Raw genomic sequence first — 14,372 nt, forward strand, 5'->3', positions numbered from 1 at the left:
TTCCCTGGGGCAGCCGGGGCTGGGTGCGGCCGGTGCCCACACCGGGGACCCTCCCGTGCTCGGGGCAGCGCAGTCAGTGCCCTGCACTCACCTCTGTCCGCGCGGTCCCTCGTGGTCACCCGGCCACCCCGGGGCACAGATGGCATCGTCCCGGCCGCGGGTCCGGGTCCCCCCCGTTCCAACCGAGCCCCGGTGACCGAGGGGGCCCCGCGGCAGGACGGAGCCCGGACAGTGCCCGCGCCACCATCCCGACAGGGGATGGGGTTTGCGGTCCGTGCCCAGCCCCGGCGTGGAGCAACAGTGACCCCGTGTGCGGGTGCGGGGCCGTGCAGCGCCCGGGGAGCCCCGCCGGGCAGCGCCAGCCCCGGGGGGCAGCAGCCCCGGCCCCGCGGCACCCGCACATCGAGCGGCGCCGCTGGAGGGACAGCCCGGAGCCCCAGCCCAGCCCGAGCCGAGCAGCCAGGCAGGGAAAGGCTCCAGGAGCTTCCCAAAGCCCCGGACACTTCGGGAGCAGGTGAGAAGCTGTGGCCGCAGAGCCCGGCCCTGCACACACACCTGTAAGGCAGGGGAGGGGCAGGGCCCGGCTCTGACGGCCTTTTCCCTAAAGTTTCCAACTTCTTGTCATTCTGCTCGTGGGACATGGGCTGTTTGTTTCCTCAGGTATCAGTCTAAAAATAACCGCTGGGAACAGTCGGTGCTCCCCATGTCCAAACTCCCTGATGTTATTCAGCCTATGAAAGTGACCTTCATATTGCAGCAGATTAAAAAAACTCCATCCAGGCAAGAAAAGGGCAGAGAGAGGAGCCAGAAAATGCCAGCCGGGCCACAGCAGTGGTCTGACAGCACAGGGAGAGGCCCAGGGTGTCATCCACCCTCTGATTTATTGGGCTTTTCTTCTGAGAGCACGGGCAGCAAAATTAATTGCTCCATTATGAAAATCAAACTCCACAGGCTTCATTGGGAACGTCACGTCCCTCGTGCAGGAGAGGCTGCTCTGCAGCTGCAGGAGCACGGGTCCCCGAGGGGTGGGGGGCAAGGAGCTCTGCGAGACCTTCCTGATGAAGATTAAATCGGTAAAATGGATTCAGCATCTCAGCCACACCCAGAGCAAACAGGAACATCGTCCTCGGGGTGGGGAGAGTGTCTCGGGCCGTTTGAGGATTAGCTCACAGACAACGGGGATCTGGTTTGAGCTGCGAGGGAAGTCCCGCATCCCCTGGGGTCGCTGGGCTCCCTGTGGTGTGTGACACCTGCAGGGCACAGACCCGGCACTGCCCCTTCCTCAAACCCCGACTGCACGGAGAGCCCGCGCGCTGACACTCGCTGAGGGAGGGTTTGCTTCTGGAAGCGGCTATTTTTAACATATTACTTGAAAACACACTTTATGAATAGCTCAGTCAAGAAGTGCGACCGCACAAAAATAGCGGAGACTCGTCAGCGTGGCACCCGCGTGGCAGTGCCAGGGGCTCGCTGCTGCCGCTCCTGTTTCACTTTACGAAAGTGCTTTTTTTTTTTTTTCCCCCCTATTTTTGTGCTCTGAAATGTGTGAACAGTTAAAAACTGCGGAGAATGACACTAAAGAGCCGAAACCGTGAGTGCTGAGGAGTGTTCACACCCTTAAGTGCATGTGAATGGCGTGACACAAAGGAGGAAAAAAAAAGCTGCACGGAAGGATCTGTTGGATCCTGATAGCAGTGTTCCGATTTTTCCCTTTTCACTGGAAAAAGCCAACCAAACACCCCCCCCCCCCCGCCCCCAAACCAACAGGAAAGGAAAACCTCGATTCTGTGGAATGGGATAATTTGTTATGCTTAACAGCATCAAGCAGGGGGATTCGGGGATCAGCACAGGGGTCAGGAGCTGTGGCTGTCTCAACAAAGCCAGAGCTGCTCCTGCTCAGAGCCGAGAGCCTGCCCATCGTCACCAGCAGGGACAATTCCCGTGGATCCTTTCCCCAGGAGTCTCTCGGCATTGCAGCCCGGGGCCGGCTTGGGGCGAGCTCGGACCCTCCCGCAGGTCAGGACAGGAGGAGCCGGCCCAGTGTGACCCCTGAAACCCATCCAGTTGTGGGACAGAAATAAAGGGTTTGTGATACAACAGATAGAATAAACCTCTGGGGTCTCCAGGCTCACCGTGTTCCAAAGGTGCACCCCAGTGCTGCTGACCCCAGGGACAGCAGTGAGGCAGGAACCGAACACCCTCAGCAGGACAGACTGCTGTCCCCTCTCCTGGCACAGACACATCCCCAGCAGGACAGACTGCTGTCCCCTCTCCTGGCACAGTCACATCCCCATCAGGACAAGGGGCTGTCCCCTCTCCTGGCACAGACACATCCCCAGCAGGACAGACTGCTGTCCCCTCTCCTGGCACAGACACATCCCCAGCAGGACAAGGGGCTGTCCCCTCTCCCCGGCATGGACACATCCCCAGCAGGACGAGGGGCTGTCACCCTCTGCCCCTGTGACCAGCCCTTTCCTTTGCCAGATGTCACCTCCCCACTGGCACTGACCCCCCGGCCTGCAAGCAGCTGAAAAACAAACGAAGGTTTTTCCCAAACACCTTCTCATCCGACCACGGCACTAAAAACAACCTGACCTGACCTTTCTGGGTGCTTGGAAACCCAAGGCTGAGCTGACTGCAGATGGACAGCTCACTAAAATAATATTTGCAGAGACAGGAGAGGCACTTTCAGCGTGAAATTGGCTGAATTGGCCCTTATCAACCCCTCAGCACCCCTCACGTGGCAGACCCCAGGCACGTCCTGCCTCTCTGCTGCAGCCATCAGCACTAAAATCTGTCAGTGTTCTTTATCTTTCCATCTCAGTGCCCCCACCAAAGGGACAGGGCCCAGGCTCCAGCCTGCCCAAACCCCCAGCACAGCCCTCCTGGCCTCCCTGAGGTGCCTTTGCCATGCAATCACGGACTGGGGAGAATTTCTCTCCAGTGTCTAACCTAATTTTCCCCTCTTTTACTCTGAGCCCATTGCTCCTTGTCCTAGCACTGCACTTCCTGATGATTTATTCCAGGAGTACAAACAGTTGGGGTTTGTTCCTTTGGGTGGGTACAAGTGATTTTTAATGGCACTTGCCCATAAGAAATGCACGGTCCAGACTATTTCAAGCAGCATAGCAGATCTTTGCCAAAACCAAGTGCTAATCCTTTATCTGGAGCCATTAAAACACAATTATTAGTCCACACAGAACAGCAGTGCTTCAAGTCAGGGCCAGAGTTATCTTTTCTTATCATTAAGCCATGAAGGAAAGAAGCAATAAACATAAAAGTGCACCAATAACTGTTCTAATGAGTAAAAATAACTCGGGCACTGCAGGCACGTGGAGCAGAAACTTACCCCAGAAATACAGAACTGCAAATAACAATTGAGCGAGTTTAAAACAAACGTGTGCTCCGGCATTTGGAGCCGGAATAAAAGGACCAACCCCACCCGGGTCAGGTGTGTGCCCACCTGTGCTGCAGCACCAAGTCCTGCAGGAGGGAGGGCAGGCTGGGTTTATTGCGGCTCAGGGAATTGCTTTCCCCCCTTTCACAGCCCGCACACGCACACACACACACACACCCCAGCCCTCTCTGTTCAGGGGCAGGGGCAGCCCATCCATCCCCCGGGGCACATTCCCATCCTCCCATCCCGCCCCGAGAGCCCGCAGCTCCCAGCCCCGGGCGGGCAGAGGCTCCGCCGGCAGCTCCGGGGAAAACACCCGTGCCAGGCCAGGGGAAACCGCTGCGAACTCGGGCTGGTCCCTTCGGGAGGCAAAGCCAGCGGATCCAACTTCCCCCGAGGAAAACGGGAGCCAGGCAAGGGAGGAGCTGCTCTCGGGGCCGAGGTGGCTCCCGAGGACGAGGAGGAGGAGGATGCTCTCTCTCGGGCAGCCCTCACTAGATGGAGCTCTGAGACTGCAGAACAGCACCCACAGCATCTCCCCCCGCTGCCTGTTTCAGCAGCACCAAAACCCCGCACGCCCAGCTCCGACAGTGTCCCATACTCTACTGATCCAAACCAAAACTGTAGTTAAATGATTCCAGTCTGAGAACATATTCGAGGCTGGAATACTGATTGCAACATCCCTTTTTCACTCAAAGCTCCTAGGAGCAGATCTGTTCTCCAGTCACCTCTACGAGACTTTCATTTCGCCTACTTTAAAGGTTCTGTACAAAAAGCTTTTTTAAAATAAAGACGATTTCACAGAGTTCTACACGGGAGAATGTTCGGCTGTAAATAACAGTGACGCTGTGCTGCTCTGAGCCCAGTGCCTGCTGGAGCTGGAGCAGCTGCTGCAGCAGGTCCTGGTTTGCTTTGCTGGGTTTTGCCTGCAGAAACTCCCAGCAAAGGATCTACCCTGGGAAATCCAGGAGATGAGGAGGGGAAAGGTGCCCAGAGCTCCAGGGTTGTTTGAGGCCACCCCCAGCAGCAGGGGGGTCCCAAACAGCCTTGGTTTAGTCAGAGATGGGATGGCAGGGTGGAAACACATGGAGTGGAAACCCAGGAGCAAAGGACTCTGAGCAGACACCTGGCCCAGGGGCAGAGCCCCCCTCAAGCTGCCCAGGAGCTACAGCAAACCTGGAACTGCTGACAGGTGTGCAAACAAAGCCAGCCCTTCTCCCTGCATCCATCCTCGAAGCGTTCACACCCTGTCACTGGGGAAAATCGAGTGGAAAATGTCACTCTGGGGTTTTGATTGCCCAGGTCCAGTGGGGGAAGGGCATTTGCAGCCAAGAGCGTGTCAAACCAGGCATGAGCACACGGAATATTCACGTGTATTTATATTTCTCTGGGAAAAGAATGTTGGAAAATATTGCCCTTCGCTTATGCCCACCATGTCCTGAGGACAAATGACTTTGGCTTTTTCCAGGAAAAAGGCTCCAAATCAACAATCACAGCAGGGCTTGAGGCTGCTCCTCATCACTGGGGACAGGGCTGGCTGAGCTCACCGTTCCCTCAGGAGGGGCAGGTCAGTGAGGGTGTGACCCCGCTGCCCTGCCAGGCTGGAATATCGAGCCCCAGCCCATGGAATTGGCTCCTGCCAGTGCAGGGACACATCGGCATCTCCCCACGGGCAGGTGAGCCCAGCACAGCCCCAGGCTCCCCCTGCTCTGCTCCACTCCGGCAGTGCTCCGTGTGCCTGCAGAGCTGGCACCAGCCTGCAAAGCCCCTCTGGGGAGCCTGGAGGGCCCTGTAGCTCCAGGTCTGCACTGGAGAGCCCAAACTCTCCTGTCCATCAACACCTGCCCAGGGGATGAGGCTCACCTCCATCGCCAGGTGCACGAGGGCTGTGGCCCTGCAGCCCCAGACTGGCCTGGCAGAGCTCAAGGCAGCAGCACAGGCCTTTCCAAGAGCTTTAATTTGTGCACCAAGGCTGTCCAGCCACCTCTGAGCCACTGCCACGCCATGGCTGGGACAAGGGCCCACTGTGACAGCCACTCCTGATTTATATGGCACAGTCAGGGGAAGTTATGAATATTAATTCCTTTAGTTCTGCCATAAATAGTCCCAGTCAGCCACAGCCATAAAAATACAAATCGTTCAGTGTTAACTCAGGCTCACAGATCCCAGCTTGGCCAGGCCCCTGGGGTCACTGAGCAGCTTTACCCACAGCAGCACCAGCGCCTCACCAGGGCTGGATCTTGTGTGCTCAAAGGGGGACCAAAGCCTGTTGGTTTTCCCAGCCCTCAGCAGCTTGCCCTGCAGCTGAAGCATTTTTTCCTCCCAGAACACAGCTTGCCATGCAGAGCAGTTGTATCCATCCCAGAGAGCCCAGGAAGCTCTGAGCCAAAATTGCATCTCAGGCAGAGGATGTAGGGCACAGGAGGAGGAGCGGGGCCAGGTGGGCACAGACACTCCCTGCCCTGATCCCAGAGAGGCACCACGCAAGGACAGCTCCCAGGAGAGCTGTCCCCAGGCAGGGTCTCACCTGGGAGCAGTGGGACATGGGGTTGTCACTGTCACCACACTGGACAAGCTCCTGTGCCGACACCCCCTGCCAGGGATGTTTATTGTATGAACGTGGACAGCCCCAGCTGAAACCCCCAAAGCCTGTCTGCAACATAAAGGCAGTGGAACAAAATAAAGAGTATTTATTCTACTTCTCCCTTTTATCCTGAGCAGAGCAATCAATAACTTTGTACACAAAATAAATGTTTGTTTTAAATGGAATTTCCCTTCTCCATCTAATAAGCCAATATGCACCTTCCACTGCTCAGATCTTCTTGAACACTGCTGAAATCACCTGGTTCCTACAACATTACAAATGGCTTTGTGTGCCCTGTTTGCATTAAAACACCACAAATTAGGTTCTGGGTACTGGCTATGCTCCAGTGGACACGAGAGCATCCGCATTCCTACAGAGTTACAGTGCTTCCTCCGCGGGCTGGATTTATATCCACATCCAAACCAAATAAATCATCAACCACAGCCCCTAAGCCAGCTCACTTATCACACCAAGTGTGAATAATGAAATGTCATAATATTTGCCCAAGACACGTGGTTTGTTTGCTTTCAATAAATAAGGTCTGGAAGGGAAAAAAAAAACCCCAATAAAGTAGAGGTAATGGTCTTGGTCATTGTTGGGAGTGGAAATGGCCTCCGGACAGGAAGGGGGGAAGGAAGAGCCCAGCTGGATGCAGAAGACACCCCTGTGTGCTCAGCACCCCCAGGAAGGCTGCAGAGCCCAGACAAGGCTCTGGGACAGCCCTGGGACACCGCAGGGACATGTCTGCAGCACCACCCCGGCCTCTGCCAGCCCGGGGAACGGGAAGCTGCCGCTGGGGTTTGGGCAGCTGCTGGGGCTGGTGCTGCTCACCAGAGCAGGGTTCCAGTGGCACATCATCACGCTCACTGCTGCACGGAACGTTCCTTTGATGGACAGGGGGACAGGAAGCTGTATTTGTGTTGCTTTGTTTGTCAGTCCCCGCAGCCCTGGCTCCCGGCAGCGGTCAGCAGGCTGAGCTGGGATCTCGTCAGCTCTGGCCTGGGGTTAAAGCACCCCCTTGCCACGCTGGGGCCAGTGCTGCCCTCAGGCCCCCAGCCCAGCAGCAGAGGCACAGAGACAGCCTGGCCGTCTGCCTCAGCTCCACAGCTGCTGCTTTGGAAAGGGAGGATGGTCAGCAGGCTCACTGGAGCCTGAGCCCAGCCCAGAATTCAGCTTTTAACAGACACAAGAGAACCACAATAGGTCAGAGCGAGAGCAGGGTGGGGAAGAGCAGCTGAAACCCCATAGGCAGAGCTCCCAGAGCTAGAAATAGGACCGTGCTCTGTGCTGGCTTATTATGGGACCCATCCTGCCCCAGGGCCTGAAAGGATTTCATTTACAGGCGTTTGGAGCCTCCTGGCTGTGCCACAGCCAAGGAATGCCAAAGCCTGTCCCTCTCAGCCGCGGGGACGGAGCCCACGGGGACGGAGCCCACGGGGACGGAGCCCACGGGGACGGAGCCCACGGGGACAGCTCCTCTCCTCCCTCCTGAGCACCGGGTCACTGCTTTGCACTCCAGACCCTCACACACCCCTCACCCAGGGCCGGGGTGACACAGAGCCCAGCTCTGCTTTCCCAGGGGATTGAACGCTGCCACGGGGGATTTGGTCCTGAGGAGCAGCAGCCCCCAGCCCAGCAGAGCACCTCTCGCAGCACTCCCAACAGACCAGGATGCAGAGATTGGTGGTTGTGTATCGCAGGGGCAGGAATCTGATATTCATAGACTTTCTCTCTCTTTTAAAGGGCAAGGCTCCTTGTATAGAAACAAACTACGACAACAGCTTGAATGATAAATTACCGTTCTTCTGTACTTCCTCCGTGAAATTTAATTTTAATTGATATTAAACATGACAGAGCTTCTGCTCAAACTCATATTTGCCAGCCACCGTTTCCACTGCCTCTGCAGAGCTAATGCCAACAAACCCCCGCCCTCAGCATCCTCTGTGTCATCAGTCCTGGAGGGCTGAGGCACCACCTAAACACAAGAGCCCCGTGCCAGGGGCCAGGACAGTGCCCAAGGCAGGGCAATCCCCAGGGCTGTGGCACAAACAGCTCCAGCAAGGCTGGATTCCCCAGTGATGCTGACAGAGAGGAGACCCACGCTCCCAATTTCTCCTTCTTTACTGTTCCTTCACTGCAGTTCTGCTCTGTTCATTTTCACAGGGGCTTTGATCTCAGTGAGCTTTATTTCTGCTTTATTCTTCTCTGCTCAAGAGAAAATTTTTTTTTTTTTCCCTGAGTCTTAGCAGCAGGTTATTTATCCGACTTCTATAAGGCTTCCAGGTGCACAGCCCCAGCCCTACAGCCTGCTCAGGTGCCGACAACGTGTTCCCGAAAGCAGTTCTCCCCCTGAGCCCAGCCGGGGCTGCTCAGGGTGGGGCAGCGGTGACTGCCGGTTTCTGCACAGGGAAACGTGGCACCACTTCTTACCGAACGTTCTCACAAGGAAAGGTTTGGATTTCAGCGAAAAAACCCCCACCATGGCTCCCATTTCGGGGCAAATCTGTCCAGAGATGGAGCAGAGCAGCACCGAGCAGGTGTCCCCTGCCCCACGTGTGTGACTGTCCCTTCACACGGTGTCCCATTCACAGCCCGAAAGTACCGGGAAATGCATTTATTTATAGCAGCCACGGTGCACCAGAACATCCCCTGCCTGTCCCGGCTGCTGGGGACACTCACGTCGCCCTGCGTGGGTGCACATTCCCTGTCCCCACGCCGGGACACCGGAGCCGCCCGCCCCGCGGGGACAGCGGGTGACTCAGGCCACCAGCAATGCCACCAGAAATGCCACCGGGAGCAGGGCCAGCGCCCAGTGTCCCCGCAGCACGGTGCCAATCCCCCGCACAGCCCTGGGCAGGCACCAAAGCCCCGGCAGAGCCGCCGGCTGGGGCTGGCCGAGGACAGCCAGCGCAGAGATGCCCGATTGTGCTGTGCCCCCAAATCCGGGGCTGGCTCCCCGCCCTGCCCTGCCTGGCCCACAGCACCGGGGCCCTGCTCACCCACACCCGGGCCTGTCCCTCGCCTCCAGACAGCCGAAACGGCTGGTTTTGCTGAAACTGCCCGCACAGTCCGTGCTGAGGTGCTGAGCCACGGGGCAGCAGGGCTCGGACAGGATCCGGCCAGGACCGAGCACGTCTGGCCCTGGAGCTGCTGCCCAAAGTCTCGGAGCCTGGAAGGATTTGACTTCCAGCACTCCCAAGATTGGGACCTTCCAGCTTCTGTGGAGCAGCAGAGGGAGGTGCTGGGATGTGGAACTGGTGCCACCAAAGGGTGTTCCCGTGTCCTTTTGCCCGGAACAGGCACACTGATGGGCACTGCTCTCCTGAAACCACCTGCCGGGTTCACACTCACAGCACCACGCTCACAGCCCTTGCCACAGTTTGCTCTGAGTTTCCCTCTCCACAGGTCCTGTGGGAGGATCCAGTGGGTTCAGGGACTTTCCCAGCCCAGCTGTGCCCGTTCTGTCCCCGCAGAGCAGCCGGGGAGCTCCGTGACATCTGCATTCCCCTCAGGGTCACCCAGGGATGTGTCACAGCCCAGGCCAGCACCACGGCCCGCTGCCCTGCTGGAAGCTCCAGGGATGGGGCCACAGTGGTGGATAAACCGGCCCTGGCCGGGCACTGATGGTTCTGCAAGGCAGCAGAGCCTTTTGCCCTAAAATCCCTCCCCTGCAGTGCCAGCCGTGCCCGTGGGCTCTGCAGTGGCACTGCCACATTCAGCCCTTGTGTGGGCACCTCCAGGCTCCTCAGGGAGCTGCCAGCCCCCGAGGGGACACATCCCTCCCTCCCACCCATCCTTAGGGACTGAAACACCCACCTCTGTCTACCCCCATTTTTGTGCTTTTTCCAAATCGTGCTACTTTAAAATAAATCTACACTTCATTGTGGGCAGGAGCTCACAGGAGACATTGAGGAGGATTAGCAAAGTACAGCCCAAACTAAATAAATCTTCATTAATGCACCAGGTATCCCTGGAGGACACACTGCCACCACTCCTGTGAGTTCTGTTGGATTCTCCCGTTTCTGTGGCTGGGAAAGCTGGAGCCTACAGAACGCAGGCTGGCACCACAAGCCTTCTCCTGGGCTCTGAACAGGCCCTGAGGGGCTCTGGCCACCCCGGGGCCATGTGGCCTCTCTGGGTGACATTTACAGGCGTGATTCCAGTTCAGATTCCCAAACAAAGGTTTCACGCAGGCTTTTGAGGGCTTTTGCCCCAGTTTGGGCATTGTTTCTCCCACAAAGGGTGGAATCCCAGGGCACAGCTGGGCTGGGGGGCCGCACACCCAGCCCAGCCCAAAGGCCACCCACACACATGCCATCCCCCTGAGGTGGCAGCACAGGGGCTGGCCCCAGAAAAGCCCCTTTAAGGGACACTTCAGGGCGGCCTCAGGAGCCAGGACATTAATTTTAGCCTGGAGCAGTGCCAGGGGCACGGGGCAGCTGCTGCAGGCGGGGCCAGAGCCTCCCCTGGGCTGCCCTGGCCCAGCACGGCACAGTCCCACAGCCATGGCAGAGGAGCACAGCGAGCTGGAGGAGAGGATCATCATCAAGGACCTGCACACCAAGGAGATCGACCTGGTCAACAGGGACCCCAAGCACATCAACGAGGACGTGGTGAAGGTAGGGCTGTCCCTCGCTGGGCTGTGGGAGCACCGCTGGCACCAGATTTGGGGTTCAGACTTGGGGTGTGTTTGGCTGGACACAGCCAGGCTGTTGGTCCTTGTCCGTGTGCCCAGAGGTGCCACCCCAGGGCTGTGGGAGGTGACAGGCTCTGGCTGGGTGCAATCCTGCCTCCAGTTCATGCCAGATTTCCTTTCTTTGAATGGGCCCTCCAGTTTCATTGTGGCTTGAGAATTTATGGAGACGCCTTCCTTTGTACCAGCAAGCCGGCAGCCAAAAATAACACAGAAATTAACTGTGACCAGTTAAAGGGGCACTGGGGAGATGCTGCTGGCCCTCAAGACAGCACAGCCTCAGCGCTGGATTGTTGGATGTGTGCTGTCCTGTTTGCGGCAGATCGTTCCCCCCAGGGCAGCCCAGGGGTGCAGCAGCCCCCAGCTCCCTCCCTCCATTCCTGACCAAGAGGAATTCCCAATCCAACTCTTCCTCTAGACTCTCTTAGAACCACAAACAAAGCTAGTCTCTGTTAGCCAAAGAAAGCTCCAGCCCAAAGGAGAGCAGGAGGAGGTGGAAGGGTTTTGTTAGACTGTGACTGTCACAGCAGAAGGGACAGCGGGCACAGAGCTGCTCACGGGCTTTGTAACAGGCCGTGACCTTGACAGCAGTGCTGAAACACAGACCTGAGCGCGGGCACTGAAACACCATCCCAGCCACAGCCACGGCGTGGCCGAGCTGGGTCCCCTCGGCTGAGCTGTGACAGCGGCAGCCGCCGATGGCTCCGTGCTGGCACTGCCAGGCCCGCCCCTGACACCTCAGCATCGCGTCCACCACCCCTGACAGAGCATCCCACGGCCCTGGCCTGGGGTTCGGAGGGGTGCCAGCCCAGGGGAGCCCTCAGCCCGCTCACCCCAGCGCCAGCCAGGGCTGCGGGGCTCCCCGGCCTGGGTGACAATGCCAGTGCCCCCCGGCCATCCACAGCCTCCGGCAGCCCCTCTCCCCCGCACAGCCCTGCCTTTTCCCACTCTCCAAATCCTGCAGGGACCCTCCGGGCTCCCGCAGAGCCGCGGCCACGCTGCTGCTCCGGCGGCGCTGGAGCCTGCAGAGCTCGGCATTCCTGCACCTTAAAATAGCCCGGCCCATGGGGCTGGGGAGGGGGCAGAGGCAGCCCGGCTCACCCGGCCGCCGCCGCCGCCCTGGCCCGGCGACAGCCAGGGGCACAGCCACACACCGGGGAATGGCAGCAGGGAGGGCTCCGCAGGCGCGGGCAGCTGAGGGCTCAGCAGGGAACCGCAGGGCTCCACGGGGCGCTCCGGGCTGCCCCGGCCGTGGGCAAACACCCCGAGCATCGCAAAGCCCCAGGCAGAACCGCGGATCACGTTACAGAGGCCGCACGGGCTGTGTGGCGCTTCCCAAAGCTCCCCCAGGCAGCCAGAGAGCAGTGACCGCCCGCACCGGGTGACCTCGGAGCCTTCCCACCCTCAATGGCTCTACAGAGGAGCGGCACCTGCGTGCGCCCGGCCCTCCAGGCCAGAGCCCAGGGTCAGCCCGAGCCTGAGCCCCACTGCTCCTCCAGACCCACTCCCAGCGACATGGCAGCGGAAGGAGCAACGGGGCAGAGCCTCTGCTTTTACACCCCACTGCTCCCTGCATTCACTGATGCCTGATGAGCTCACCAGGCAGCTGGGCAGTAACCTGGGCTGGCCCCGGTACTCCCGGCCTTTCCCGGGGCTGCTGGTGGCACCTCAGGGCCAGCTCCCGGGGCTGCTGCCTCCTCATTGTCAATGCTTCCCTCAGCGCCTCCTGCCCGCTCCAGGAAATTAAGGATGACACAGAATGATTTCATGATCCAAGTGCTTCCAAGAGCAGAATGGACATTGTGGTTTAACATGAGAGTACAGACGCGTCAGCTGCCGGGGGGAGGCCGGGCTGCTTTTAAGACAAATAGCTCAGCTTATACGTTCCCTGGAAGTGGGTTACACCCCAAGGGGATCTCTGCGTGGAGTTTTGGGGAGTGCGTGTCACTCAGAGACACCCCCAGGGCCTGCACAAATGGCAAGGGCAGGGCTGGGCCCCAGCTCCCGTCCCCAGGAGGAGCGTGGACAGACAGCACTGAGCACCGCATCCTGTGCTTATAAATAAATAATCCATAAATCCAGAGGGCTGCTGGATCTTCATTAGCACAAACACCTTCCTGCCGAGTGGGCAGCCACGTCCCTGAATGCTAAAAAAGGGCAGGAATGGGCTCTGGCTGCCTCTGCAGCCAACACTCCCACGCACAGCTCCTGTTCCAGGACTCCTGCCTGCTCTCACACCTGATTCCCCACAACAGGGGAGGGGACAGGGCCTGACCCCCTGGTGCTGGAGTCTCAGCCGTGGGCTGAGCCAGCAGCTGTGCCAGGAGCCCTGAGCCACCTCCCATCTCTGCAGGGCTTGGCCCCCTCGGGGCTGCAGGGATGGGGATCCCCAGCACTGCCCCCACCCTCCCCAGGCCCCACCTCGTGCACACCCTCATCCTCTCCTCGGGGCCTTTGCTGACCCCAAACCCCCCCCCGTGTCCCTGCTCTTCTCCCAGGTGGATTTTGAGGATGTGATAGCCGAGCCCGTGGGAACATACAGCTTTGACGGGGTGTGGAAAACCAGCTACACCACCTTCACTGTCAGCAAGTACTGGTGCTACCGCCTGCTCTCCGCCGTGCTGGGCATCCCCCTGGCCGTGCTCTGGGGCTTCCTCTTCGCCCTCATCTCCTTCTGCCACATCTGGGCAGTGGTGCCCTGCATCAAGAGCTACCTGATCGAGATCCAGTGTGTCAGCAGGATCTACTCCCTCTGCATCCACACCTTCTGTGACCCGCTCTTCGAGGCGCTCTCCAAGATCTGCTCCAACATCCGAGTCGCTGTCCGGAAGGAGATTTAGGTCCTGGCAGCTGCCCCGAGAGCCCTGGCACAGCCCCCTCAGTGCAGGCTCCGTGCCACTGGGCACACAGACACCCCTGCCCAGTAAGGGAGCTGCCCGTGTATCACACCTGTGACACGTGGCATCGTGGCAGGACCCGCAGCAGAGCCGCCTCTCAGGATGCTCCCTGCACATGGAGCAGGCCAGGTTGCTCCTTACTCCATCCCAAAGGCAGAAGCGTTAGAAGAAAAGCCCGTCACGGCTCAGGAGCAGCCCAGAGAGCCCCCCCTGCCCTGCAGGAGCCCCGGGAGTGGCTGGGGAGGGCCGGCAGCACCTCCTGGGCACAGCCCTGGGCACAGCTGCAGGTGCTGGTGAGCAGTGAGGCTGCAGAGCTGCTGCTGCTGCTGCTGGCCACCGACCAAAGCCTGCCCGCTCCTCCAGCCCTGCAGGCTGGGCTGGCACTGACACAAACTCCCTCACAGGAGCTGTTATTTGCGGCAAACAATTGCTGCGGTGGGAGCTTCCGCATGAAACCGCTGCACAAAACTTTTAGGGATAGAATTGCTAAACCAAACCTCTTATTTTCATCCATACTTGCGTTTCAGCCAAGCTGTGAGAGCCAGAGCAGTGTGACAAGTTGTGTCTGCTCCCAGAGCCTGAGCTGATCCTGGGCCACCGCCAGCTGCAAGCCCGCTCGTGGCACTTTGATGCTCAATTATGTCCCTGATTGTGGAGCGGGGTTAAGTGCCGTGGGCAGGGTGCAGGGCAGGACAGCGCGGGTGGGGCCAGCCCTGAGCACGGCCCCGAGCTGCGCGGGAGGGCCACGGAGCCTTTGGGAACCTCACCTGGGAGACGAGGCGGGCTCTGAGCAAAGCTCGG

General features: G+C 59.0%; 1 protein-coding gene across 1 annotated transcript; it reads left to right on the forward strand.

Annotated features, from left to right (window-relative positions):
* The first annotated feature begins 10,486 nt into the window (after window positions 1-10,486).
* CAV3 (caveolin 3) lies at window positions 10,487-14,072 on the forward strand. Its single transcript, XM_066195580.1, has 2 exons — window positions 10,487-10,600; window positions 13,173-14,072. The coding sequence occupies exons 1-2, from the start codon at window positions 10,487-10,489 to the stop codon at window positions 13,512-13,514; spliced, it is 456 nt and encodes a 151-aa protein (XP_066051677.1). The 3' UTR covers window positions 13,515-14,072.
* Window positions 14,073-14,372: the final 300 nt, after the last annotated feature.

The sequence above is a fragment of the Chamaea fasciata genome, unplaced genomic scaffold (genome assembly GCF_029207755.1).
Source record: "Chamaea fasciata isolate MVZ Bird 193981 ecotype frontalis unplaced genomic scaffold, bChaFas1.0.hap1 SCAF_13, whole genome shotgun sequence".
Taxonomy (NCBI): Eukaryota; Metazoa; Chordata; class Aves; order Passeriformes; family Sylviidae; genus Chamaea; species Chamaea fasciata.